Below are 27,554 nucleotides of genomic sequence, written 5' to 3' on the forward strand. Positions count from 1 at the left end.
GAGATGACAAGACTTCAGGGGATACAGCAAAATCTATTTTGAATTCGCTCTCATATCGAACACTACTGAATTTTCTTCCTCTTAGCAATGTTTTATGCTTAGCTCTGGAGATCAAATACAGAACTTGAATATTTACTTAAGAAATAGCCTGATCACAACACTAAAAACAACTAGAAACTGTATAAAACTGACAGTTTTGACTCTAAGTGACTTTGAAGTCGTTAAACACTTCATATACAATTCAATTCAATTATTGTTGTTTTTTTCCATTAGGAATTTCATATGTGAAAGTCATCAGTGCATACTACACATTTAGACATAAAAAAAACAAGTGTCAATACATTCACAACATACATTTAAAGTTAATGAAAGGTTGAATTATTTTGTATTTTTTAAGTTTTGTGCCTAAGAACAACTATTACTATAAATAGTGTCTTTAAGTGTAAATACTATAACATTTAACCTCTCAAGACTCATTTCTAGTATTAGCTTGAATCAAAGTAACACACTTACTGTCAGATTAGTCAGTGTCAAGTAGGATTGCTAGATGTCTTTAATGACAGATGATATAGAGTTATCATACATATTTAACAGTAAATCTTATGTAGAATCAAGTAAAAAATTTGAGACAGAAAGAAAATCAACACAACATAACAAAATCTAATTAGTTTGAATACTTGTCTCACCTCTACCAATATCAAAATGTCAGCAAACCTTCAGTAAATCAGGCCATGTAACCCTTTTAAGGAGGAGAGCTCTGTTTGTGTTGAGGGGACGGCACAACATATGTGTATGTGTGTGTTTTGCATGAAGTTCTAGTATTTGTGAGGCCTCGTTTGTAGCCTCTCTGGTGTAACATGCTGTAATTGGGTCAGTGGAGAGTTGAAGTGGCTGATCTCTAGTGCTTTAGTGCCTTCTGAGATCTAAAAGTTTCATGAGGCCCCCTACCATGGGAATTGTGCCACCCTCATTGTTATTTATAAATGGATCCATTTTGTTACTACATGCTTTTTTCACTCCCTATAAGTCTAGGTCTCTTCCAGTGCATTAAAAGCACAGTTGTTGAGGACATGACTTTGGCCCAGACTGTGAAATATTCAGGTGTGCCATTATACACATCACAGACATGCACATTAGGAGGAACACATCAATGTGGCGTTCTAATCACGATTAGACTCATGACTCTGACATGTTAGCAGTCGCATCTCACCGAGTTCAGTTATGATCGGGATGTTTGATCCGGTGGTGATGGATGCCTGCCGCACTAAGCCATGCACTGGACTGTTATCTGGAGATGACCGATCCATCCCGGGAGGTGTGAAACCTGGAAGATAGAGGAGAAGAGACAGTAATGTCCTGCTATGTAGTGACAAAAAGATTAATGATTTAAAGGGATAGTTTACCCAAAAATGACATTTTATTACTCTCATGTTGTTCCAAATCTGTTTCACTTTTTTCTTCCGTGGAACTCAAAAAGAGATTTAAGGCAGAATGTTAGAGACTGATGGCCTCAGTCACCATTCACTTTGAATTGGATGCAAAATAGATGCATTGAAATTGAATGGTAACTGAGTCTAACATTCTGCCTAGCAGCAGCTACTTTTGTGTTCCACTGAGAAAATGAAGTCATACAGGTTTGAAACAGCATAAGGGTGAGTGAATTGGGACAAAACATTTTTTTTTAGGTGAGCTATCCCTTTAAGTACATAATGGTGTCAAACAATTAGCATTACAGCAGGTGAGATTTTGTTGGTATAATACAAAATATTGTGTTTACATTTTGTATAGATTTGTATGGTGATAGGACATGGTTGAATTGTGACTGCAGTCTAAAATGGTGAAGTATAGATATTCCGCTTTTAAGGGTCAGCTCAGGCATATTTAGCATTTGCTGCCTTCCATCAACCAGCAGGTATAAATTTTATATGCTGTTCATTTTGTTACCATAAAACTGGTGAAGTGGATCCTGAAAACCTTTTTATGTGAAATGCCATGAAATACAAGCAGCAGTGACAAGAGTGTGAATTCACACTGACTTGACACTTTTGCATTTCCTTAAGCTGACAAGTAAACACTTTAAATCAGTAATGCTATATGCATAATGCATTGGCCGTGTTTTGACATCCATCGACTAGAGAAAAATGTAAGCGTATAGTTTTTACAATGACAAACATTATGCAGAGAAAAGATTCAGGTCACAAAGTTTTAAAAGGGCTCCGGGATTCTGTAAAAGTGGTTGTCCTTCTTTTCAAAAGAGAAGTTCAATAGAATAGGCATCTCTATAGTGCTTAAAAAAAAAAAAGAAAAAAAAAAAGAATACATAACAGAGAAGACTAAGGCTTTCTCTTATCCATGTAGAGAATAATCCCATCTCCTGTTGTGTAAATTGTGAAGATTTTAGACATGCAGTGACATTCTGAGTCGACCATTAGGCATAGTGAAAAGTTACTTCTAAGATCCTTTTCCAAAACATTATATGCTAAATGCATATACAGCCTGGTGCAAAAAACAGTTCTGATTGTTTTTTTAGTTTTTTTTTGTTTGTTTGTTTTATTAACAATTTGGTAACAATTTACATTAAGGTTCTATTTGGTTTTATTGTGCATTAAATATCATGAGCTAACAATGTAAAATGATTTTACAGCATTTGTTAATCTTGATAAATGTATAAATATACCTCATAACTATATTGTTCATTGTTAGTTCATAATGCATTTGGTTAAAGCTACACTAACATTTGGCCCACTAGCGGTTGAAGCATAGAACTGCAAGTTACTTGCGGAGGCACATCATTTTGGTAATGGAAGCCTATGCGATAAATCTATCAGGAAGACTCACGGCTGCCAATCGACCACATCATTAATTTATGTCATCCAATGGTATTGCTACTTTTATTTTTCAGATCATATATATATATATATATATATATATATACACACACACATCATCCCTAACTTACTGTCATGATACGTTGCATGTGACCTCCTCCGCCCCACCACCACCAGCTTGGTCACTGTCCGGGGGGGGTAGGCTCCTCGCCCCCTGCCATCTAAATCAGCAGAATCTGAGGATCGCAAACTTTTTTGCTGGATTGTTGGATGGGGACTTGTGCCAAAGGAAATCATTTTAAATAAATCGATAAATATGCAAAATCTATTAAATGTATTTGTGTGTCTTTTCTGGTAGAAATTACATTATGAGCTAGGCTTTGCTCTTCTGCACAGATAAATCTGATGGTTTGAGGAGTACCGGTGAACCATGATTACAGGTGATCAACTTATCAGAGTGACTCGGTTTTAAATCTTTTCAGATCTCAAAGTTGACGCCACTTCAAAAAAATCCAAGCCGATGTTGTTTCATGTTTTATTATAACAGGCTCTGTCGCTTTATTTTGAAAACAGGTGATTCCCCAGAGGATTGCCTTTTTGAATGATCCATGGTCAATTTTGATCATGTGTTGTGGTTACAAGCTTTCAGCTTCAAACTAATACCACAACTATCAATACACATATACAGCAGTGGCCAAAAGTATTGGCATTGACATACATTTTGTGTTTTGCAAAGTTTGCTGCTTCAGTATTTGTAGATTATTTTTTCAAATGTTTCTATGGTATACTAAAAAACAATGATAAGTGTTTCATAAGTTTTAAAGGCTTTTATTGGCAAAAACATTCAATTTATGCAAAGAGTCAATATTTACAGTGTTGACCCTTGTTCTTCATAACCTCTACAATTCGCTCTGGCATGCTGGATATCAGCTTCTGGGCCAAATCCTGACTGATGCCGATCCATTCTTGACTTATTAGTGCTCAGATTTGATCACAATTTGTGGGCTTCTGCTTGCCCACTCGGCTTTTGAGGATTGACCACAGGTTCTCTATGGGATCTTGAAAATTTCAATGTTATGATCTCTGAGCCACTTCATTATCACTCTTTCCTTGTGACATGATGCTCCATCATGCTTTAAAATGCAGGGATCATCACCAAATTGCTCCTGGATCGTTGGGAGTAGTTGCTCTTGCAGGATGTTTTGATACCATTCTTTATTCATGGCAGTGTTTTTGGGCAGAATTGTGAGAGAGCCCACTCCCTTGGATGAAAAGCAACCCCACACATGGATGGTCTCAGGATGCTTCACTGTTGGCATGACACAGGACTCATGGTAGCGTTCGCCTTTTCATCTCCTAGCTCCTGCTGGACACTCTGGGATGTCCTGAAGCCTTCTTCACTGCACTTGAACCTCTCTCCTTAAAGTTCTTGATGATCTGCCATTTTGATGCAAAGTGATGATGGCTGCATGTCTTTATTTAGAGGTAACCATTGCTAACAAGAACACAATGATTGGAAGCACTTCTTCCCTCCTTTTAGAGCAAACAGTCTGCTCTTTCCAATCAGAAAGACTAGTACACGTTCAAACCGTCCCAGGTGCTGTTGATATGATTAGTGAAATGATGTTGGCTGGTCATTGTAAAGGGAATAATGGAAAGGAGGACGCGAGAACTGGCTTGACAGTATTAATGATATTAAATAAAGTCCTTAAATCAAAAGACACAAACACACACACACACACACACACATACATATATATATATATATATATATATATATATATATATATATATATATATATATATATATATATATATATATATATAGATGACAGACAGCTGCCTGTAAATGCTCTCTCTCTGTCGCACCACCATCCGAAGTCAGCCTTTATCCCTCTCGGAGGCTTGATTAGCCTGATATGGGACCGGGTGTGTAGAATCACGACCCGAACCGGCCCCGCCCTCCGGCCTCTGCTCTATCACATTCCGCCCTCATTCTCTTAGGCCGGGGAGCCCCCGGCATGGCGTACACCCCCCTCTCTTTCCCTCGTGGAGGGCTTGCCTTACGCCCCATCTGCCGGCAGGTCATCCCTGCCTTCCTGAACCTGAGAGGGGTCAGTGGGAGAGAAACAATAATGATTAAAATAGGGGGTACTTCCTGTAACAGTGTAGACCACCCAAAAAAAAAAAACACTGTCAAATTTAAAAGAGAGGGAAAAGGTCAACGCGGAGCAGCAGTGGGAGAGAGAGAGAGGAGAGAGAGAGATAGAAAAAAAAAAACACTTACTCGCCAGTTCTCCGATACGTCGTAGCTTGGTCCTCGGCCACTCCTCCACCCTCTAACAGATGACAGCTGCGCCTCCCTGGGCGGATCAGAAGCAGTCCTCGGGCCCCTGGCAGACGGAACGTCCCGCCGCGTTCTCGGGTAACAAATGGGGACTCCCCCGCCCCTGGCAGCGGTTCTCTTGCTCAAGGCAGTCGGCCGGGAGCCCCTCCCCACTATGTTTAGCGGCTGGTAGGGGTCTCCCCCCGCACCTGGCAGCGGCCCTGACCACTCCAGGCTGTTGGCTAGGAGCACCTTCTCCCCTCGCGGTCGGCGGCCGTTCCTCCACTTCCTTTAGGCCTTGGCTGCTCCATTGGGGTGGACTGTAGCGGTGAGAACTCCACTACGGCCTATCCCTTCTCCTTCCTGGGTTTTCGGCATCAATGTAAAGGGATTAATGGAAAGGAGGAGGCGAGAACCGGCTCAACAATATAAATTATATTTAATAAAGAACTTAAATCAAAAGACACAAACACACACACATATATAAGACAGACATCTGCCTGTAAACGTTCTCTCTCTGTCGCTCCACTGTCCGCAGTCGGCCTTTAACCCTCTCGCAGGCTTGATTAGACCTGATAAGGGACCGGTTGTGTAGAATCACGACCCGGACCCGCCCTCCGCCCTGTCACAGTTATTTTGTGCCAGGACCAAAAAACAGTGCAATTTGGGTTTTTGTGATAAGTTCATTTTTTTGGCCAATTAAGCTTTTTGCAATTATTTAAAATGCATCTGATCATTCTGCACAATAATCTATAAACAATGTGAATCAACACCACAACACCTGAAGCAGAAACATTTGCAAAACACAAAATTTATGTCACTGCCAATACTTTTGGCCACGGCTGTAAATGCGCTGTAGCAGATCCAGACCTTCTTTCCTTTATTTACGGACATGAAGTAAACACGCACAGATGACTGATGGAAGTATGCAATTTCCCACCAAATCAGTCATGACAGCTCTAATATATAAATTATTATAGGCTTACTATAGTGAATCCGCAAAACGTGGTTTGGAAGATGGATTGTTCATGTACTTGCTCATTATTGACATTTTTTCATTTCTAACAAAAAAAGTCTAACATAGTGTAGCTTTAACTAATGTCAATGTATACAACTTTGAACGATAATAATTTTTATATTAACAATAACTGAAATGTAAAATTACTGTACTCTTCATTTATGTTTACTAATATTAAATAATACAACCTAATTGTAAAGTGTTGCCAACAATTATTTTGTTTTGCATACCTGAACAATTCATTAAAACTGCCTATTATCTTTAAAAAATGTACCTCAAAAACAAAACGGCAAATTTCGCAAAATACCAGTTTTAAATTTTTTTAAAGACTGACCACATCTCACTTTACTTTTTGTGTTTAAACGTGTACACCTTTCACATGCCAGACTATACCCCTCCACACAGACATACACACAAAGCTTGAAGTCACACTATAATCTTTTCTTTTCTTCACTGTTTTCAATGGTAATATATTATGTAGCTTGTACTTTGTGCACTTTATTCAAAGACCCCTAAAGCAAAGCTAGTAGTGCCCTGTGTAGCATATTCTCCTGGCATAAGATTTGCTGATTTATTCAATAACACCTTCTGTGCAAGTTAAACAACCAGCATTGAAACTTTTTTACCAAGATGATGTGATATGATGACATTTTTTACACCTGAGTCTCGTCCAGATTCAAATAGTATCAGTTTGATACTGACCAACATAACAGTCTACAAAGATTAAATAACTGTGTGTAATCTATGTAACATAAATAAAAAACTATAAGCTGTCCCATTTGGAATGGCAAGATGGAAAATCTTGAAAACTATGCTTTTCTTTTTCATTCTACAACTGCAAAAGTTTACTGGCAAATAAACAAGATAACTGGGTTCAGAGAGGGTAAAATGTGTTCTAATATTGTGAGCGTTAATGAAATAACTCTTCATAACACACTGTTTCTCTGCTGCTGATCATGCCAGATGTTGAGTTAAACTAATTGAGAGAGCAATAATGATGTATTGGCTTCTCGAGCAAAAACAGCATGATTAAAATCTATTATCATCCTTACCAGAGGAACCTGCTCTACCAAAACACATGCCACCATTCAGCATATGCATTTGGGTCAATCTCAGACACAATTCTACCAAAGGCTGTAATTTTCAAGTAAAGAGTAAAGAGTGGATGCTCAATAATGGCTGAAATGTTAATTGTTGTGGGGCAGCTTGTGTGGGGTGTGTAATTTGCGTAATGAAGAGCAGCTGAGAAAGGGAAGCTGCTGATTTGTACTGTCTGTTTAATGATGATGAATCCTGATGGGCACAAGAGGGTTACATGTTTATCTGAATGCATAAACAATCTGTTCTAGTCAATTTGTCTGCAAACAAACCTGCCGCTGTCCAGCAATCGGAGGCAAATAATATGCAATCTGCATAGAAATGTTTGGGATGTTTTTCAATGTTTGATTACAGGGGAAATATTAAATATATATGTTCAAAATGGCATGGATATTCTCACAATAAATATACATATGTATGGAATGTGTATACTGAAATTTATAACAGCCTTTAGTTTCATGGACATTATTTACATTTTGAACAGTCTAAACTACTCATTGTACTTCTTATTGTGCTAACATATGCACAAATATACAAAATGTCAGTCCAGGTGTTCTTCTTTATTAATTCATGTCTTCAGTGGTTTCAACGTTTTCAACGAAAAAAAAAACAGTAATTCGGGTTTGGACCAACATGAATTAACATTAAATAATGACTTAATTTTCATTTTGTGATCAACTATCCCTTTAAGTGTCCCACTTTACTTGTATTCAACCAATATCATAGTTTGAGAATTAAATTGGACCTTGTTGTCTTACAAAAGCACACAGCGAATAGCTGGTTTCACAGTTTAAGAGTCTAATGCTCTTGAGGGCACTTTTCTATACGAGCCACATGTCCTCGTAGGCAGAGTGCTGAAGTATCCTTGGCCACTCCTTACCTTGGGAATTAGCCTGCAAGACCCCAATGCTGTCATCAAACTGCATAGATTTGATGTTAAGAGACGCCAAGATGCATTCCTTGTCCTGCAGTGAAGCATCGTCGATATTGTTCTGATTGGCTGACAGGATAACGCACATGTCGCAGAGGTTGATGTTGACGGCCCTTAAATCAGCTCGACTTAATGGCGTACCCTTCAGCGGAGAGGGAGTGAGAGGGAACGAAAGAGAAAAACAAATTAAAGATGGAGCGTGGGAGCTCAGGGAAATTAGATAACAAGTATTTACTTTTCTAAAGGCAGTGACATTCAGCTGATCTAACTATGTGCTGGAGGAAGAAGAGATGTAGTCTAATCTAAAGGCTAGCCTTCGCTGATGGTAGCGTTTTGGCTTCATTTTGAATACTCAGTCAAGCCGATGTTAACAAGCACTAAAGCGGTATCATACAGCCAACAGGAACCAGGTGCCAGAAAATCATCACTTGAAAACAAACTGTGGTAGCACTAGTCAATGTAAAATGAAACATGAGAAAAAAAAAAAAATCAAAATAATGTCTTATTTACTTGAGTCAGGCGAATGCAAAATGTTTACTGGCATCTTGTTTACTCTAGCCTCATTCTTAACACATGTACTCACAGGTAAGATGGAAACTTTGGGGAAGTTGTGAAGGGTTTCCCACTCTCTTCTCAGATACTCTAATGAGCCCACAAACACGATGGGCTTTAGCTCGTGATAATGGAAGTTGCTTGCTCTCAAAGGCATCACCAAGTTTCGAAGCCCCACTAAAGCTGACGTGACATCTCCAAATATACATACTACAACATGACCACTTAAAACCGTCATGGAGGCCTCGCTGCGTGTCTGTGGTGACAAAACAAACAACACAATCTCATCACTAAGGTTGGAGTAGGAGCTTACCTACTGTCATCCATACAGTACGTACTGTAACAGAATCATTCATGATTGACAAATCTAAAAAAAAAAAAAACATTTTGAAAACCTTTGTTTGAAAATATTGATTAAGATGAATTAATTCTCACATGCATTCAAGTAGCAGGAAAACATTTCATTACTTTTTACTTGATGATGATTTCACATTTCACATTTAATACAATAGTTAAATAAAAAAATAGCTGAAAATAGTGTAAATGTTTTGTGATCTCAAACATGCCTATTTGTTGTTGACCCTTAATTAACAGATATTTGATCCCAATAAGGCATGATTAGTGTATATTATATCACTATATAAAATTACGATTAAAGGGATAGTTCACCACAAAATTAAAATTCTCTTATTATCTACTAACACACCCTCATGCCATCCAAGATGTGTATGATTTTCTTTCTTCAGCAGAACACAAAAGAACAATATCTCAGCTCTGTTGGTCCTCACAATGCAAATGAAAGGTGAGGGTACCTTTGTAACTCTAAAAATCATATAGGAAACATAAAAGTAAAGCGATATAATAAGTGTGAGGGAGAAACAGAACAATATCCTTATTTACACTAAATTTCCACTTTAACTTTCACTTTCAGGTGTGAAAGCAAAACAAAACAGACACCACAATTGACTTTCTGATGTAAAAGTGAAAGTATAGATTGAGTAAAAAAAAAAAAATCCTATTATTGTGTGGGTGAGAAACAGATTTTGATCTGTTTCTCACCCACACCTATTATATTTGGTTTTGGAAGATATGGATTTAACCACTGGAGTCTAATGGATTATTGTTATGTTTCCTTGTGATTTCTGGAGCTACAAAAGGTCTGATCACCATTCACTTGCATTTTGTGGACTTACAGAACTGAGATAGTCTTCTAAACATCTTCATTTGTGTATTGCAGTAGAAAGAAAGTCATACACATCTGGGACAAAATGAGGGTGAGTAAATAATGAGATTTTTAGGTGAACTATCCCATTAACCTGTTGATATGCACCCCCTTTTTGAGCACAAACCATGAAAATGACATACCTGAGCTTAAATGTTGTATTTACTGAACCCTTTGGAGTATGGACACAGTTGTAGAATCTTTTGAAAGCAGACATTTTGAGCTTCATTTCCCAAGTTTCAGAATTAATATATGTTGTTATTTTTTAAAGTTAGAGAAGCTGAAGTGTATAGTAGTGGAAAAATGTTGTGCTGAACATGTTTTTATAATCTAAAAATACAATAATAAAAGTGCCAATACAACCCAGAAACACAATGTTCTCAAAGCCACAAGTCTAAAGAAGTTATGTTTCAAATTTGAAGATGATCGAACAAAAAATGAGGTTCCTGCAAGCTTTTTTCTCTGTAAAATCACTGAAAGTGTACAGAGTAAAATTAAGGCTCCACCTTTCAAGACGACACAAAATTTGACTGCACTGCTCGGCTATTATGAATAAAACTACACCGCATTTTTACAAATAGACTTTGGAGACATGCTCATTTTGTTTATGAGACTCATATATAAGATAATATACAGTTTTACAACATGAATGCTGCTCAGATTGCATAGTTTGTTGAAGAACAACAATAAACGTTTTCAATTTACACTTGTCATGGACAATTGACCCAAGTGTGGCGAATTGGATTCATCTGGTACTCACGATTTCATAACAAATGTATGAAGTCCCGTTTTGATATTGCATGTTTTCATTTGTACTCCTGGCACAAATAACTAAATTGCTGTTTCTGGAGAATTGCTATCGTGAAACAGAGATTGGATATCAATGTTGAACTCTTAGACCTGTTCAGATATTACTCCATTCCATTTAAGACAGGCAAAAAAGAACATTTAAATCTTATTACAAGAGTGAGGTTATTTCAAACATGTAAACATCACATTATTGTTTTACATTCTACACAGTTAAACATTGCCCTTGAATTGGACTTTTATCTCACTGTATGCATGGCAGATCACAGTCGGCACAATACATGGAAGTCACTTTGTATTTACAAAACAATATAAATGTCACCTTTTTCAAACAGATTGAAAACTAGAGTGACCTTGGAAACTTTGACAAGTCATTTATGCTTTATACAGTATTTAATTATATTATGAGTTGAGTGCCCCAAATTCTGCAGTTAACTTGATACCTACCAGAATGACCTTCTCAATCTCTTTGGATGGAGACCAGTGAAACATTCCAGTGGAGTCATATCTCTTCACATTAGTATCCATGTTCTCAATCTGCTCATTTCCAGGAATGAGTAGAGGGTCATGTCTGTAAAATCAAAGAAAATTAAGAAAAAGGTATTAGAAGAAATTATGTAAACTTGCCATTTTTTGTCTCAATGCAGATTAGTAAAAATCCAACAGCGTGGATTCATCTTCTGGGATTAATTGTGACATTTGTCAAAGGACAAACTTTGAGCACATCTCAAAAGAAGTCCATTGACAATAAATAAGCAGTAAACAAGCCTGTGCTGACATTGCTTGTCATTGTCAGATTGAATTTGTGCATTGGACTCCATCATAACTGCAGCTCTCTTTGGGCTGCCAGGAATGCGGAGTCATCAAAGCGTCCAGCTTTGACAGCACTGGAGTGGAAGAGATGGAGCCCAAGCACTTCAGTGACTGAGTGGCACCAGAATGGAACGGCAATTACCGGCTTTTCCTCCGCACCACTCCCGACGTGATGCGTCCAACAGTAAAAGCTTTAACAGAGCCACACTTTAAATATTTTAGGAATTTGCCCAATCACATTTTGCTCCCCCAAACTGAAAGCCATTAATGTTTCAGCAGTGTCTCACGTCAAAACAGGCTAACCTATATCAACCCGTCCTGCTGAAGCTGATCAGGGGGGCATGTTAACCGTGAAAGAAGTCCCAGCTTTCTGCTGGCTAAAGATGCAGGTTGAATTTGCATTCACTTCAGAAAAATGTTCACTGAGCTCCCTCGAAAGCTTTCTAAACAGATCAGTAGCAGAACTATATAAGTGAAAGACAGAATTTACAAACTGAAAGTGCGGCCAGTTCATTTCTGAGGATGTATCCTTTGAATTGCAATTCAAATGCTATTTGGACTTGTTCCAGGCTTGTTATGGTTGTATTATCAGCCAAACAGACATACTACTTGATACTATCCAACATGGCCATGTGTGCAAGTTTAATATACTTCATACTAGAAAATGAAAAACTATCCATCTCCTATTAAGTATATATAAAATACTATATTTTATAAAAAAATTCCCCCAAAAGACAAATACTGAGATTTACCACTGTTGAAATAACTACCACATTTTCTGAATGAAGACTCCACAGTTTTAGCTTATTTACATTATTCAGGTTGTGAATCTGAAGGATAGCTAATGAAGACTACAGACTATTTGAATTAAAGTAAAACTAATTAAAAGTTAAAAAAATAAATCATAAAGTACAAATAAAAGTGTACATTTAAAAGAAGGGTACAAAAGAGGAGAACAAAAGGTGTTTGGGTGACTAAGTAGGCAATGATGTTTCAGTTCACATAAAGTGGAACCACCATCAAAAAGTAAAGTGAGAAACTTACTTCTGACATTAACACCTGCTTAATGATTGACAAATTATTCACACCTTCACTATTGGAGCTGTGTTTGAGCCAGTTTCTTGTGTCATATTTTAGCAGCTGTATGTTATACATTGTGTTCCTTGACTCTACTGATACTGAACTGATACTCCTCTATTTCTGAGAGAAACCACAGAACACTTGTAAATGCATAAAACTGTCAACTAGAACCCACCACGCTGCCCACTACCGGGCCTGAGATGGGCCAGATTGGCTGCCTTTGAGGTAATGGCCTCAGGGGCAGAAATAAAGCACCATCTCTGAGATGTGGCAGCAGGGAAACATCAGCATCTGCTCTGCCCAGCTATTTTTGACATTATCCACCGCATTATATTAACAGCCATTTACATCAAAGAGCCTTTTTAAAGTATCTCTGTCTGACTATAACTGGATACAATTTATTTGTAATTTCTTAAGAAATTATGGAAAATCCCTGACAAAAAAATGTCAGTGTTAATACACCAAACAGCTCAGGGGAAGTAGATTTAAAGCACTTTTTATAAAATACTTTATATTTAAATTCTTTTAGGCGAATGCCTAATAAATTAAAGGATTTATCATTGCAGTGAATAAGTGTTTATGCATTAACACTAAGGTGTGTTGTTTTATTTTATGCATGTGATATAATTTACCTGACATAGTAATAAAGTGCCTGCGATGCCTTGTTTTGTAACACGCCGTAATTAACACTGCACTAAATGAGGTTTGTAAATTGCATTAGCCCCTTGTTAATCATGCTAATAATGAATGATGGGACCTCTGCCTCACCTTCTATATTTGCATAACATCAGATAATATTCTGCTAAATTAATTTACACCTTAAATGATTGTACCATTATCTGAAGCACCAATACTAATTTCAAACTCAAACACTGTATAGAAATAATTCAATTTAGGAGCTGAATTGTGTTAGTAAAAATGTGGTTCTATTACAAACCTTATAACTGCAAACCTTTTTTTATTCTCTACCTCTCTCACCATCCTAATCAGGTTAATTAAGTGGTACGTTCCTCTGTCGCACTCCCTCCTTTATCCGGCGCTTTGACTGTGTATGTTATTGTTGGAATATCACATCAGAAATGTGTCGATTAGTATGCTTGCATGAGACGATATCAGGCTGCGTGCAGGTGCTAATAACAGTGAAAGCATTTAGTGCTTTTACATCCTGACTGAATATTTCATTACGTGCCGCGTTTCACCACTCACTCTGTGGACCCCTGTCATTTCAATCTCCCCTCAACATACTGACTGGTGCAGTGCACCTCTGCCAAGATAGCTATCTTTCACCCGCTGTCAGTGCTGCCTGCCAGTCACAAGCACAATCCAACGTTGCACGTCAATTCAGAATAAAACATGTGACATTACTCACTGAGCTGCTGCTTCTGGAAAGTGACTAATGCACAGTGACTTTCCACAATTAGATATGTTCTGTGATATTGTTATTGCATAATATTTCAAACTTCCTTCAAATTTGTATGTTCTGCTAAGATTTCATGTCTGCCAACAACCTGCCGAAACACCCAGAACTACACTTTAAAGGGATAGTTAACCCAAAAAGTTAAATTCTGCTGTCTAAATGCAACCATTTACATGCCCTCTAAATGTTTAGAACAAAATAAGGATGAGTAAATGAAAGCAAAATGTTCATTTTTCGTAGAGATGTCCCTTTAACATTTTAAATAGTCATCAAAGCAGAAAATAAATGGGTGCTTTGGCTGAACTCTGTGGTAGTGTCCTTAAAAGGAAACAAACAGGTACGCTAAAGTAAGACTGAAAGTTCCCAATTTAATTGGTATGTCCAGAGCAGTGTCCTAGATGTGCATTTGGCGCGCGCGCGAGAGAGAGAGAGAGAGAGAGAGAGATAGAGAGAGCAGAAGTTGCCAAGAGCTGCTTTTCAAATAGCGTTCAGCTTTTCTAGCGCATCAGTCGGCAGTCACAATCCCTCTCCAGCAGCCTATGAAAGCAGCTTCTCGCTTTGAAATTTTTCCCTATCATGCAAACTGACAAAGGCATGCTTTTCAAAAACCCACAGCCAATCTGTTGATCATTAATTATTTACAACGGCCTGGAGGCTCAGAAGCCTGTAAAAACCATACTTGATATGGTATAAGCACACTGTTTTTCCCTTTGCTGCTTGTTGAATAAAGCATCCCTAAGGCTCCCTCAAACAATCACTTTCCATTGTGCATAAAACGCACCTTGAAAAGTCGAGGTATTTAATGTATGTTGTAATATATTGACAGGGAGGGCACAGGTTGAGGGAGTCCAAAGGTCTGTCTTTGGTAATTTTGATGTTTTGCTGCAGGGCTTTGGCTTGAAAAAGCTTACACCTAGAACAGAGGACCTGTCATCCAGTACCCAAGAGCCAGCCGAACACAGAGGCACCCTAAAGCACAGAAACTTTGACACCGCTTTGAAGCATTTCAAAACAGAGTAAATAACTCCCAAGAATTATTATCACTTGTAGATCAAAGAGCCGATGCATACATTACATGGCAAACGGGGACCTTCAAATCTGTGAAGGTCCCCGTTTATTATTTAATCTATATTATTTAATCTATATTTTTTTTATATGATTGAATGCACTTAATCCAGAATATTTTCTCATGACAAATACTTTGTACAAAGTTGTTCCTTCCTCCCAAACCTTGAGAAACACTTTTTCACTTGATGATCTGGAATGGAGGACATTGTCTCTGCATTTTTTAAAAGCTTTGCATAAACGTCTCCTGGCCACATGGGTGGAAAGCAAGTCCTTTCATCAGTCAAAATCAATTAGCAGCATTATAATTCCAGCAGACAGGATAAAAGGAAGGTAATATTTAAATTCATTTTTGATTGCGATGATACATTTCACATATGGCCTTAAGTACGAAAAACACTCCTCACAGGGGTTCCCACAATAGATGAAGAGCCCTGAAGCTAAGTAACCATGCTGGCGTCTCTGATTGGTTGGCACTGTCATTAGTGCCACCGATGTTCAAGAACTACATGTGGACGGGACTGAGGGAAGATGACAGCTGAGACTTTAAAGCAAGAGTATTTTTCAAACAGCTTTTCATAGCCACTTTCATGACAGAAATATTTCAGCTCTATCATTAAGGGTTGACAGGCTGACAGCTCAAACGCCTCGGCCTGAAAGGCCTCTCTCTCTTTCTCTTAATCTCTCTCTCTCTTCCACACTTTCTTTCTCCTTCTCCACACCTCCTACTCCCAACCATACCACCAGCATTAGTCCTGTCTATCCCTCTCTCTTGTTCTGAAGGCTGGAGGGAGAATCTTGAAATCAATGTCTTACCTCATCATTTTGGGTGAGCAGTTGGGTGAATTCCGCATCCCTCCATTGCGCTGCTTCTTTTTAGGCGACAGTGTTGACGGACGCTCGTCTTCGACTGCAAACACATAAAGAGTCTCAGACTGTGTACAACTGGGATTGTTTAATGTGCAGGAGATGACATTAAAGAACACAAAAGCCAAAACTCAATCAATCATTGCAACCAAACAGAAATCTGTAAAGACCTCCAAAAATAGAAAGATAATACTGTTAGTATGGACAAATGTACACTTAAAGATGGCAAGTACAGACCTGAAGGACAACCTTAAGTTTTTTTTTAAAAGGAATTCTGCTCCATTTGACAGAGGTTGGTAGATTTGAAGATAAGTTTGTGTGTCTGTATCTATTGCAGTTTGTATAAATATGATCAAACCAGATGCTATTTAACAGAGACGGGCCACTTCTATTTAAATGAATGGGAGAAATTGGAACCCCCAACCAAGAAGCTCTCATGCCCAACGGTCAACTGATGTAGAAAGGAATTCCCGCCTTACAGGTAAAAGAGCCAATCACCTTTTAGATAAAGACATTGCCTGTCAATTAGCTCACTAACACACATGCACATTAGCTATACAAGCCGGGAAAATGTAGTGTTTTAGCGTGATATGAGGTAAAGAAGAACAATTTAGGATTCCAATATTATTCCTTTTTATTGTTGATTTGAAATATGTGCTTTGAACATAATCTTAGACAGTTTTTAAGATTTGGGTGCCTCCCATTCAAGTAGATAGGAGCTGCACTGGCATGACTGGAAATAGCCTACCGAGAGCATTCCAAAGATGGCTGACAGTGGACTGACTTGCTAGAATGACTTTGATCAAACTCTCTTTTAGCTCTCTGTCATTGTTTGGAGGGCATGAGCTTGAACAGTGACAGAGGGGAAGAAAAAAGCAAAGGAAGAGTAATTTGGTGTGTGTTTTTAATGGATGACTACTGGGCAAAATCAAACGTCATCACTCACTCAGAGCAGAGAGCCGTGAGTGATGGCTCCACTGTGAGTCTGTCCCCTGAACCACAAGCACTCTCAGTGCTCAACAAGTAAGAATTCACATGCTGAAACGCCTCTCCAAGAGGAAATTACTGTGGGGCCTGTGGATGTCACAAGATCCTCTGTTTGCAAACACATCAAACATGAGTGCTGGAGCTTTCTGGAGGTCAAGATGAGCCCCTTAGACATTTTATACATGTTATAGATACATAATATTCTAATGGCAGGGCTACAACTTAACGTAAACTTAAAGGAATAATTCCGCCAAAAATACAAATAAAAAGACATTTAAAATTAAAAAAATGTACTCCCCTTTTGTATATTCCAAACCTGTAAGGTTTTATGTCTTCCGTAAAACACAATAGGATACATGTTCTAGAATGTACATGCTCCCCTTCTTTATATACTCTAACAAAAGCTCAGTGACCACAGCTGTAAAGCTTCAAAAAGTACAAAAAAGCACCTTAAAAGTATCACAAAAGACTTGAATCCATACGATTGTAACAGAGGATGTGCATTCTTCAAAATTTCTTACAAAATAAATAAAAAAGAAGAACAAAAGCAAACAGATTTGGAATGACAATGAAGGTAAATAATTATTTTTTATTTTTTTTGTATATTTTTTTTTTTTTATGAAATACTCATTTAAATATTATTCTGGGAATAAAATTTCCTTTACGTTCTGCCAAATATTGCAATTTGTTAGCATATAAAAAAATTTTCATCTGTCCCTACATTTTTTATTTAATTTCCATGTATACCACAGTACATTTATCATATTGTTAATGCTGCACTGCTATAATATTCTGTTCAATGTTTTGTTTGTTTTTCTGCAAGTAAGCATTGAATATCTTAGTGTGACAAATAATAATGAATTTTTTTTTAAAAGGTCTGTGTATTAGAGACAAACTAGTAACAGTAAAGCAAAACTTCAAAACACTGCAAACTTGCTTTAGTGGGACTCTGTTAAAAAAAAAAAAAAATCACCAGCACAGCAAAATATTACAGGAAAACAACAGTCTAACACAACACACTGTCATCTAATTGTACTAATGAAAAAAGACAAATTAAAAAGACCCTGTCTATGTCTTTACCAAATGCCAGTGTTTGACATTTACAATTACACTGTTGAGGGAGCAACATGAGACAGTAATCAACTTTAAAATATACCACTACTGCTAAGATGGCAGTGCAGTGGCCCTTTGTTCCATGTTATGGTTGTTAAGCGAGTGGCCAGACTGGGCCGGACCGCTCTCTTCTGCCCTTGCTCCCCTAAATTAGGCAGTGGAGATTTACGAGCTACAGCAGTGCCCTTCAGTAAGAAGCTTAACAATGAAATAACTACCTGCAGCACGTCCATTTCAGCAAGTCTCTGCTTGTTCCAAATTACATTAGGGCACTTTTACAACCTCAATCAAAATAAGATCAGCCCACCAAAGTGTGATTGCTCTGGTTCCATACCACGGGGCAGCAATAGCCCTTGCTCTTTCGTAACTGTGATCAGAACGATTGAGCAAGACATCTGTCTCCTTCACTTCAGACAGACAATGAGCTGATGCAAGCTTTAACACGCAACAGAGATATAAAACACCAACAATGGATTTCTTTCTTTTCCTTTATCTGCTCGTTTAACAAATCCTCCGACTAGGGGTTTTCAAACTTTTTGATGCCAATGCCCCACAAATATGATGATCCCCTTATGATGGACCCCATTACTAAAATGTAAAGGCAGCTATATATTTAAATGTTTTAATTTGCATGAATAATGTAAAATGTATAGTGTGTGATAAACGTAGTAAGCATGATATTATAAAGACATTTTGTTTGCCAAATTAAATAATTGTTTATTTAAATTATCATTGCACTAAACCAAAAATAATTATTAAAATATTTTATGTGCATGTATAAAACTAAGGCAAAAACATACAAATATATGTCAAATGATTTGATAATGTCAAATTCTGTAAATATTAATTGTGTTACATTTTTAAATAAAGTAAAATAATCACAATTAATAAGTATGTAATGTAATATGTAATGTGCAATAATGCACATTTCTGTAAATTTAAATTTTGTTAAAAATAACCCCCTAGCACCCACTAGCCACACCCACTGCGGACCCCCTAGCACCCACTTATGGCCCCCTGAGTGGTTCTCAGACCTCAGTCTGAAACCCACTTTTTCAGAAAACATTGTTTGCGCATTTTAGTGTATCCCTGACAAATTTCTTTCATAATCTAGCTTAACTTGTACGTCCATACTTCTATTGATGGCAGTTGTAGTTACTCTCACACACACACACATTTAGTGCTAGTAGGCAGGGGGTAAATTAGCCACTAGCTGCTTACATGCATGCAGCAGCGATTGTAGGGACCCATGCAGGAGGAAGGAGTTGTCTGTGGTAACAATGACTAATGCGTCCTAAGGCGCCACCTACAGTGTGTGGGGGCGAGCGTGGAGGACGAGGTGCCGGGGCGGTAGCGGTATTTTCCGGGAAGGCTACGCGCCCGGTTCAAACCAGCCGGGCTGAGGTGTGACAGCGAGGGCAGGGCAGGAGGGAGCAGACTTCCTTTACGGTTATTAACAAGAGGTACCACAGTCGTGGAGCACTCCACAACCGGCAGCACACTGGGCAGAGCGCTGGGAACAGCCAAGCTGTTGGCCAATTGGATCGAGCGGTTTTGAAAAGTGGGTCTAACTTCCTCCTTTACTGTCAAATGGTGGAAAACAAAAAGAATGTGCTGATGATTTGATTTCTAAAAGTGCTTTCAAAACAACACTTAAAACCAAAAGCATACTGTATGTTTGTGTGCACCTGCTACCAACTGTACATTAAAGAGATGGTTACACACCCAAACAATTTAATTCTGTCATCATTTTATCACCCTAATGACTTTCTTTTCTATTTGGAACACAAAAGCAGAAAATTTACTTCAGGTAACAATTACTTTAATTGTATGGACAAAAGTGCTAATAAAAGTCAATGGTGACTTTCTACCTAACATGTCCTTTGTGTGCCTTGGAAAAAAAAGGTCATGTGGGGTTAGAATATCATGAAGGTAAATTTTCATTTTTGGGTGAATTGTCACTTTAAAATTAAGTGCCTTATAAAGTGTTTTAAATCAGAATCATGTTGAAATGATTGCTCTATAAGTCACCTAAAAGCACATGCCATTAGTGCTCTATCTAAAGTAAAAAAAAAAAAAGTATTATGATTAAAACATTGCAGCATTCATAATTCATCACCAAACTGCATGAGAATCAAACAATAAATATTAAAGTACTAAAATACAAGTTGACAGGATTTTCATTGTTGAGCCATTTATTTTCCCCTTCGATTACTATTTACAGACAGATCCACACATCTGCGTGCCAAGTATGCAACTGCCGCATGTATAAATAATTGACGAAAACCCCTTGGCTTTATTAAATACTACTTAACCACTTGGCAGACGCATTAGGTGAAATGTTCAATATGACATTTTCTTTTCCATTGCTAATAAACATTAATTAATTACAAGCACTTTCTTCCCCACCTGTTCTGCGACAAGACAGAACAAAGCATGAACACACTATTCCTGATAACCGTCACAACGGATCAGATCACAGAGCAGGTAGGGATATGCATGACAATCTCCATTTTACATTCTACCTAAACGTACGGCAAAGCAATGTTTATGTAGAATCTCCAAAATGTGTGAAAATCAATACTGGTTAACAACATAAGAAAATATCTTAATCTGTGAAAAAGGCAAAATAACTGCAATCTGACAGCTGAGCACTGGCTGCGGGAAAATGAGTACAAGGAACCTGAGGTGTCTCACACTGGGAGTTATCAGGAACACCGCCTGCCACCAGAGTGCAACTACTCCAGCCTAATGCTATCTACATAAAAGGCAAGGTTAACCAATATCTGGTGTAAGTGGAAAAGCAGTTTCCGCCCACTCCCCAAACCTTGCTCAGAGCAATAAATAGATGGTTATTTCGGCCGTCAGCTGCCGCATAGATTTAAAGGCCGCTACAGATAACTCCTGGATTCATCTGGCCCCTGTCAAACACGAGTAGCATTACAAAGAGAACATGCACTGTGGCACTTTCACTGTGGATTTACAGTAATCCAGACGGCAACTGTCCCTTAAAGAAATGCAAATCCTATGACGAGCCACAATAGTGCATTCTTATCAAGGCTACTGTTAAATGATAGAAAATACATCTACGGGAAAAGGTATTTTAAAATTGGATGTAATTTTATGGCGGTTCGACATAAATAAGTTAATTCAGCATCCTCACATTTATGTAAAATGTAAAAAAAATTATTTATCTTCAATTCTGTAAAAAAAAAATAATAATTAGTATAACTATTTTTATATTATTTTTCTTTTTGTAGTTATTTATTTTGTTTTGCCTCCAATATACAGAAAAATATGTTTATGTTAAAAAAGAACAATTCAAATGCTTTTTAAGAACACCTTGTCACTTAAACACTACATTATTAATTATGAAAACATCCATGGTTACATCTGAAATGAAACTTAATAGGAATAATGAAGAAAGTTCACTCAGCATTAGTCGGCGAGAGATTTACCTAAAATGCTTTCAGCTTTGAATCGAACCCCAGACTGTCTCAGCAATCCCATTTTCCCTGGAGTTGTAGCGCCATCTGCTGCTAAAGGTGTCACAACACAGAAACATCTCTAAAACTCTACACATGTGTGCAATACTTTATAGCATTTCTAGCTCTTCAATCATCTCCCGCACGGACACGAAGCTCAACGACATCTGGATTTCATAAGGATCCCTCTATTTGGCACCTGACCTTTCTCATGCACATGTTTTAAAGAAGAGCAGCCCCTCTGATGCATTTGACCAGAATCCACTGCTGAGAAACTGTCATCACAGCCCCCCTTCCCATCCCCAGTAATCTACAGAGAGCTGAGGATGGCAGCTTTTGTGCTGCAATACTAGTGGGGGTGAAATCAAAAGCAAAAAGCCAAAGCAGGCAGGTTACATGAGGAGCTCTGGATGAGTGGGACTACGGCACAATGAGGAAAACAGAGAAGTACACTTACGTGATCTGACATATCCGTTAAACTTATATTTGGCTGAGGGCAATGCAGAGAAGAATGAGAGGTTACAAAGAGGAAGAGAGAGAAAATGACAGTGAGACAGACAGATAGAAAGACAGTACATTACACTTAAATGAGGGCAGATATAGTTAACAGCACTTGAAGCAATGAGAATGATGATGGTGATGATGACTCCTGTGATTATATAAGCATGAGATGATGAAGGAAAAAAAATTGATGGAGACAGGATACAAGTATTTGATTGGTGGAGAGGTTGGACATAAATGAAGAGATGAAAATCAAGCTGCCTATTCAGTGTTTCCACAGCACGGATCCATTTTAATAGTCAAATGTTGGACTCTCATCCATGCCCTGTGACTAACAGACTGAACGAGCCAAACAAGGATCATTATGGTATTTGGACTGGGACGGGGAGAAAGCGAACGCTTTACAAAAATAGCTTTGCTAAGTCATAATTTTATCCACAAATCTCAATTTGATTGAAACCATTGAAACCAGTCAAACAGATGTTAGCAATCTTGAGGCTTAGGCTTTGAGTTAGACAACAAATTACAGATGATTCCCATCAAATAATTAAACTAACGTTGCCAAATGCTCGTTTTTAATCGGAAACGACTATCTTGTCAATTGTAGATGAACGACAAACTCTAAGCATAGCAGCTGGGAGAATCATGATTGCTATATGCAACATACCTGTGACAAAACAAAGCACTAAAGAGTCATAAACACACAAGTTGCAAATGCAGCTGGAAACCTTCTTAAAGAGAGAGCTAACAAAAAAGAAAAATGCTGTCAATATCACTCACCCTTATGTTGTTCCAAACCTGTATGACTTTTTTTTCCTTCTGTGAAACACAAAAGATGATGTTAGGTAGAATGGCAGTCTCATTCATTATTTACTCAAAGATGCAATAAAAGTGAATAGAGACCGAAAGTCCTTGTGTCCCGTGGAAAGAAAAGGTACAGAATACAGGTTTGGAACAACATGAGGGTAACTAAGTTATGCAAACAATTGACAGAATTTTCCTTTTTGGGTAAACTATCCCTTTATGACAGCAGTTTCAGAGTTTATGAAGCAGACAGTCAGAATGTGAATGTGTTCATATGTAAGTAGGGTGCTCTGTACTGCAGCCCCCATTGCTGCAAAGTCTCATCAGCTCTGCACTCTGTCATTACGAGAACTGTATCTGATGCCATAAAGGTCACGGCGTAGGCCCAGGGCGGGGCGGTGACACAAGCGCTCAAGCAGAGGCCACGCGCTGATCCTGGCATATGTCGTTTGCGATCTGCAGGCGGAGAAAGAGTCGGCCGACTCTCTGGCTAGCATCTGTCCTACACAGCAGAGGGATGACCGGCCCTGCTCCTGCCTGGTGGTAAGGAACTGTCAGCTTGAGTTTCATGACACACCAGCTGAGCTGGGGAAATGGAAATGCAAACATAATTTTCGTGTCAAGCTGCATAAGAGCCGACGATGCTGAGTTCCACCCTGCAAGGAGCGGATAAGATCCACTCTTTGGGCTGCACCGCCCCGCCTTGCCAAGCTCGTCATATCCTCGGAAAAATCCAAAACCAACCAGAGTGGGCAAGAGGAGAGGAAAATAAAGGGGAAAAAATGCCCTGAAGACTCCAAAAAAACACGACCTCTCTCTCTCTCTTCCTCTCTCAGTGCGGCAAGCAATTGTTGTTTACAAAACAGGCATGTCTGGGAGTGCCCTGCTGGAAGCTTCCTTTTGAAGGCTCATAAGTTCAAAACAGAAAATAATACCCTTTGTGATGCTCAGCACCTTGAGAGTCTTTAAAGCTTCTGTAATGAGGGGATAAAACTCGACAGGTGGAGCACAGGGACGGTTATTGTCATTGTAACTTAGAGCGGAGGCAGCTAACTCACTCGTTCAGGATATTTGCTCCCTAAAGCCAACACTTGCAGAGGTAACATACTCTTAGTATGCAGTGCACCAGAGCAAAAATGAGTGCTGCATTGCTCCCAACTCCTTGTCAACTGCTCTTTGGGCTTTGACTGTAGCCAAAAGCAAAAAAGACATAGTGTCTACTTCTCATGCATCTCATTTTCACAATCATATTTATTTGTCTGGCTTTGGCGAAGAGAACCATTCCGAGTGATACATGAACAGAATCAGAACAAAAAGTGCGCAAGGGCTGTTTGAGAAAGCACCAATCAGGAAACATTGCTTGTCTAATACATAGTGCATTTACTGCCACGCGTTTCATGCATTCAGCAGAATTACTGCATCTAGGGGAGTAGTATTTATTTCAGCAATAACTGGGCTCTTATAATGTGGAGGTATAACTCTACCATATCATGCTTAGTGCAGGGATACTATGATAAATGTGCTTTCTTACCCATGTGGGGTGCAGAGGGGTTGGAACACACAATCAGTGGTTTACTGGAGAGTGGTATTGTTGCTCTTATTTAAACAGGAGGTAAGGCTATTGAAATAAAGTGGACAAACTCATGCTGGACAAGATATTTTCCCCTTATAAATGTTGGTTGGCATATGGGTAGCTGACATAAAACATACCCATTAACCTTTTTAAAAAAATCAACAAACAATATCAGATGTGTCTGAATGTGTAAGGGAAAGAGTAATATTTTGTTATTGGTCAACATTTAACAATTGTTACTCACCTTTTCGTATTTGATAATTAATTTAAAAAAATCATGCAGTGTGATACTTTGTTTTCATGTAATTTTACATTTAATAAGGTTAAGAGACTACATGATAACACTTTATTTGTAGAGTGTCTGTGTTACACACCTTACATGTTACTATTATTAATTACTATGGTGTAACGAGTTCTTAAGATCGAGAAAGAGGAAGATGGGACCGGCTTGACAAACACGTAGGCATTTTTATTGACACTTTTCAGTGTACAATAAGACTTCTTCGCTTTTCAGCGTCACATACAAAACACACTGCTTTTCAGCAGTAACGTTTAAACTCCTCGACACACACAGACAGACAGATTTGTGCGTCTCTCTCTCGCCGTCTGCTGCTGTCTCAAGCAGCTTTACAAAATAATTACACATCAGTTACATGTAGTTAATTTGTATTACTCTGTAATTATCTTTGTAAATACACAGTAATGGGACACTGTAAAATAAAGTGTGACCGGCTGGCACTGATATCATAGTAATAATAAAATAATGCTTTTTAAAAAGTTTAAGGTGGAGTTTGTCATGTCACACCGCACGCAGGGCATGCCAACTATTTTATGTCAACTATATACATTAGAATCTAAACAAGGTCAATCATGTGAAGACATGCTTAGAGCCTTTATATTCTGAACAAAATAATCGAAATTTCATTACTGACTGAGCGAAATAGAAGTCAGATGGTAGAGCTCCTTGAATTTCTCATCATAGAGATGTAAAGTTAGATCTTAGACAGCTGATAAGTGGTAGTCAATACAAACCCGCAGCTAGCAGAAGTTGTCAGAACTCCAAAGCTTTAGCAAAAGCACACTTAATTCAGAAAAACTGGAGCTAAGCAAAAGCCAGCAATGAAAACCAATGAAGGATGACACTGAGAGAAGAGATCAGTAACAATGTAATGACCAGTAACTGGTATCCAGGGATATCACCACAAATCAAAACACAAGACACAAAGTCAACCTCATCATGGATTTTGATGCTAATCTAAGCCGATATGGCGAGCAGTCAGAAGGCGGTTGTAGAGGAAACATGATCGCCTTAACTGGCCCCTGCTTTTACAGTAGGTCACACTGCTGCCATTCCTAATTGACAGATGCTTTAGAATTTCACATCTGTTAAGGCTTAATGATAAGACCCCTTTCTGGCACTGTCCGTTACACAACTAACTGCTTCAGTCATCTGACCTCATCCAATAGCCTGAGTCAATGCCATCTCAATTGAGTTCCTGTCAGGAGATCTCTTTTTAACTTTACCATCGAGCCTGACAGTCCAACTGTGGTATACAAGGCATTAAATAAAGCACATTGACTTTTTCTCCCCTGATTGCTGGCTAAGAGAAAATCATCAAGGTGAATCAGATCCTGTGGTTGGCGGGAGAGTTTGATGTGTTTTTTTTTTTTTTTCTCAATTGCCAACGTACCACATTAAATGTGGACTTTACAAAAGGAACAAGTTTAATTTCAGCTGGTGAAAACTGTTTAGGCATTAATGGCTGGGGTGGAAAGAGTACTGAAAAATAGAATGTGTAGAAGTATACACATATATGACACGATCAAGCAACTGGCCTTTTTCACTGCAAAAAGCCCTTTCAGTTGCAGCCGGTTATGTTCAGCTGTAAACTGTACTTGAGGCACTCTCCACATCCATAACAGTTGGCGCCAGATCTGCAGCTGCTGTTCAAGTGTGTAATTTGATTTGACAGGAGTCACAAGACTCTCCCTTGCCAGTCATGTTGATAGATAAAAATAAAATCAGGACAGGAAAGTGGCGAACACAGACGGTGGGAAAATAGCTAAGTAAAAGTACAGTTACAGAACATAAAATGTACACAAGTAAAGATTTTTAAACTACTTAAAAAAGTCAAATTCTTGGGAAAAAGTAGTTAATTACAGTAACTTGAGCATTTGTAATCTGTTACTTTACACCCCTGATTAATGGCTTGTGGTTGTCCAAGAATAGCAGAACACACATTCACACTAAATACTTGCACTTTATGAACAGATAATCTCACTAAAGCTCCCTTTCAATCTAAATCTAGTATTTGGTGTATGAATAAAATATGAATGTAAAGAAGAATAGACTTAAAGGTATAAATAGGTTTGACTGTCTAATTAGGCCAGTACTAACCAGCATGGACCTGCCTAGACAAGCATAGGAATTGCATGCTGGTAAATTTGTCTGTTCAGCAGGGCAAACGTCGTCAAAAGGGATCTTGACCAGTGAGATGGACTTTTACATTTAAATGAAAACATTTTAATTGACCACATTCAAAACAACAGTCTTGCTCAAGTCACTGTTTTCTTTTGTCCAAGAAAAGTATGACATTTACATTAACACCTGCCATTAAAATGCTTTTTTAGCTATTGGATAGCACTTGATCAAATAAAATGCCAGGTGTAAATTTACCCAAGGCCCATTGTCACCCAATCACTGAAACCACATTATGAGGTAGTCAGGGACGGATTCTGAGCACAATAAAAGAAGGTGTAAATGCAAACGTGTTTTCATTATCCAGATACAACTACATGAGCAATTAATATTATATAATGAGGTGCTTGTGCTACAGTCATCTGTTAAAGTGCTGTGTTGTGGGTTCTTGCCTTTTTCTGTTTGTTCTGCCATCACAATGTGAAAAAAACAACAGACACTGCCATGTTGTGATCTTGTCACCTGATTTAAACAACATTATCTCAGTAATGGTTCAATTGCAATACAACTGGAACACCTAGTCTCTCTAAAATCGCCACTCGCGTCTGTCTCCAGATCTGTTGTCTAATCACTTTGGCTGGCTTGTGT

At 38.3% G+C, this 27,554-nt stretch overlaps 1 protein-coding gene across 5 annotated transcripts in view; it reads right to left on the bottom strand.

Annotated features, from left to right (window-relative positions):
- kcnma1a (potassium large conductance calcium-activated channel, subfamily M, alpha member 1a) overlaps positions 1 to 27,554 on the bottom strand; it is a 300,462-nt gene that overhangs the window by 18,534 nt on the left and 254,374 nt on the right. For 4 of the 5 annotated variants that reach the window (XM_052089534.1, XM_052089532.1, XM_052089533.1 and 1 more), the window contains 5 exons: positions 15,974 to 16,067; positions 11,230 to 11,353; positions 8,785 to 9,009; positions 8,151 to 8,343; positions 1,211 to 1,324 (listed from right to left, as the gene is read on the bottom strand). In XM_052089534.1, coding sequence (XP_051945494.1) covers positions 1,211 to 1,324; positions 8,151 to 8,343; positions 8,785 to 9,009; positions 11,230 to 11,353; positions 15,974 to 16,067 — 750 coding nt within the window. Of the gene's footprint in view, positions 1 to 1,210; positions 1,325 to 8,150; positions 8,344 to 8,784; positions 9,010 to 11,229; positions 11,354 to 15,973; positions 16,068 to 21,582; positions 21,664 to 22,066; positions 22,100 to 23,868; positions 23,878 to 27,554 lie in introns of all 5 variants that reach the window. The other variant, XM_052089530.1, reaches the window with a different exon arrangement.

This window comes from Xyrauchen texanus, chromosome 24 (genome assembly GCF_025860055.1).
Source record: "Xyrauchen texanus isolate HMW12.3.18 chromosome 24, RBS_HiC_50CHRs, whole genome shotgun sequence".
NCBI lineage: Eukaryota > Metazoa > Chordata > Actinopteri > Cypriniformes > Catostomidae > Xyrauchen > Xyrauchen texanus.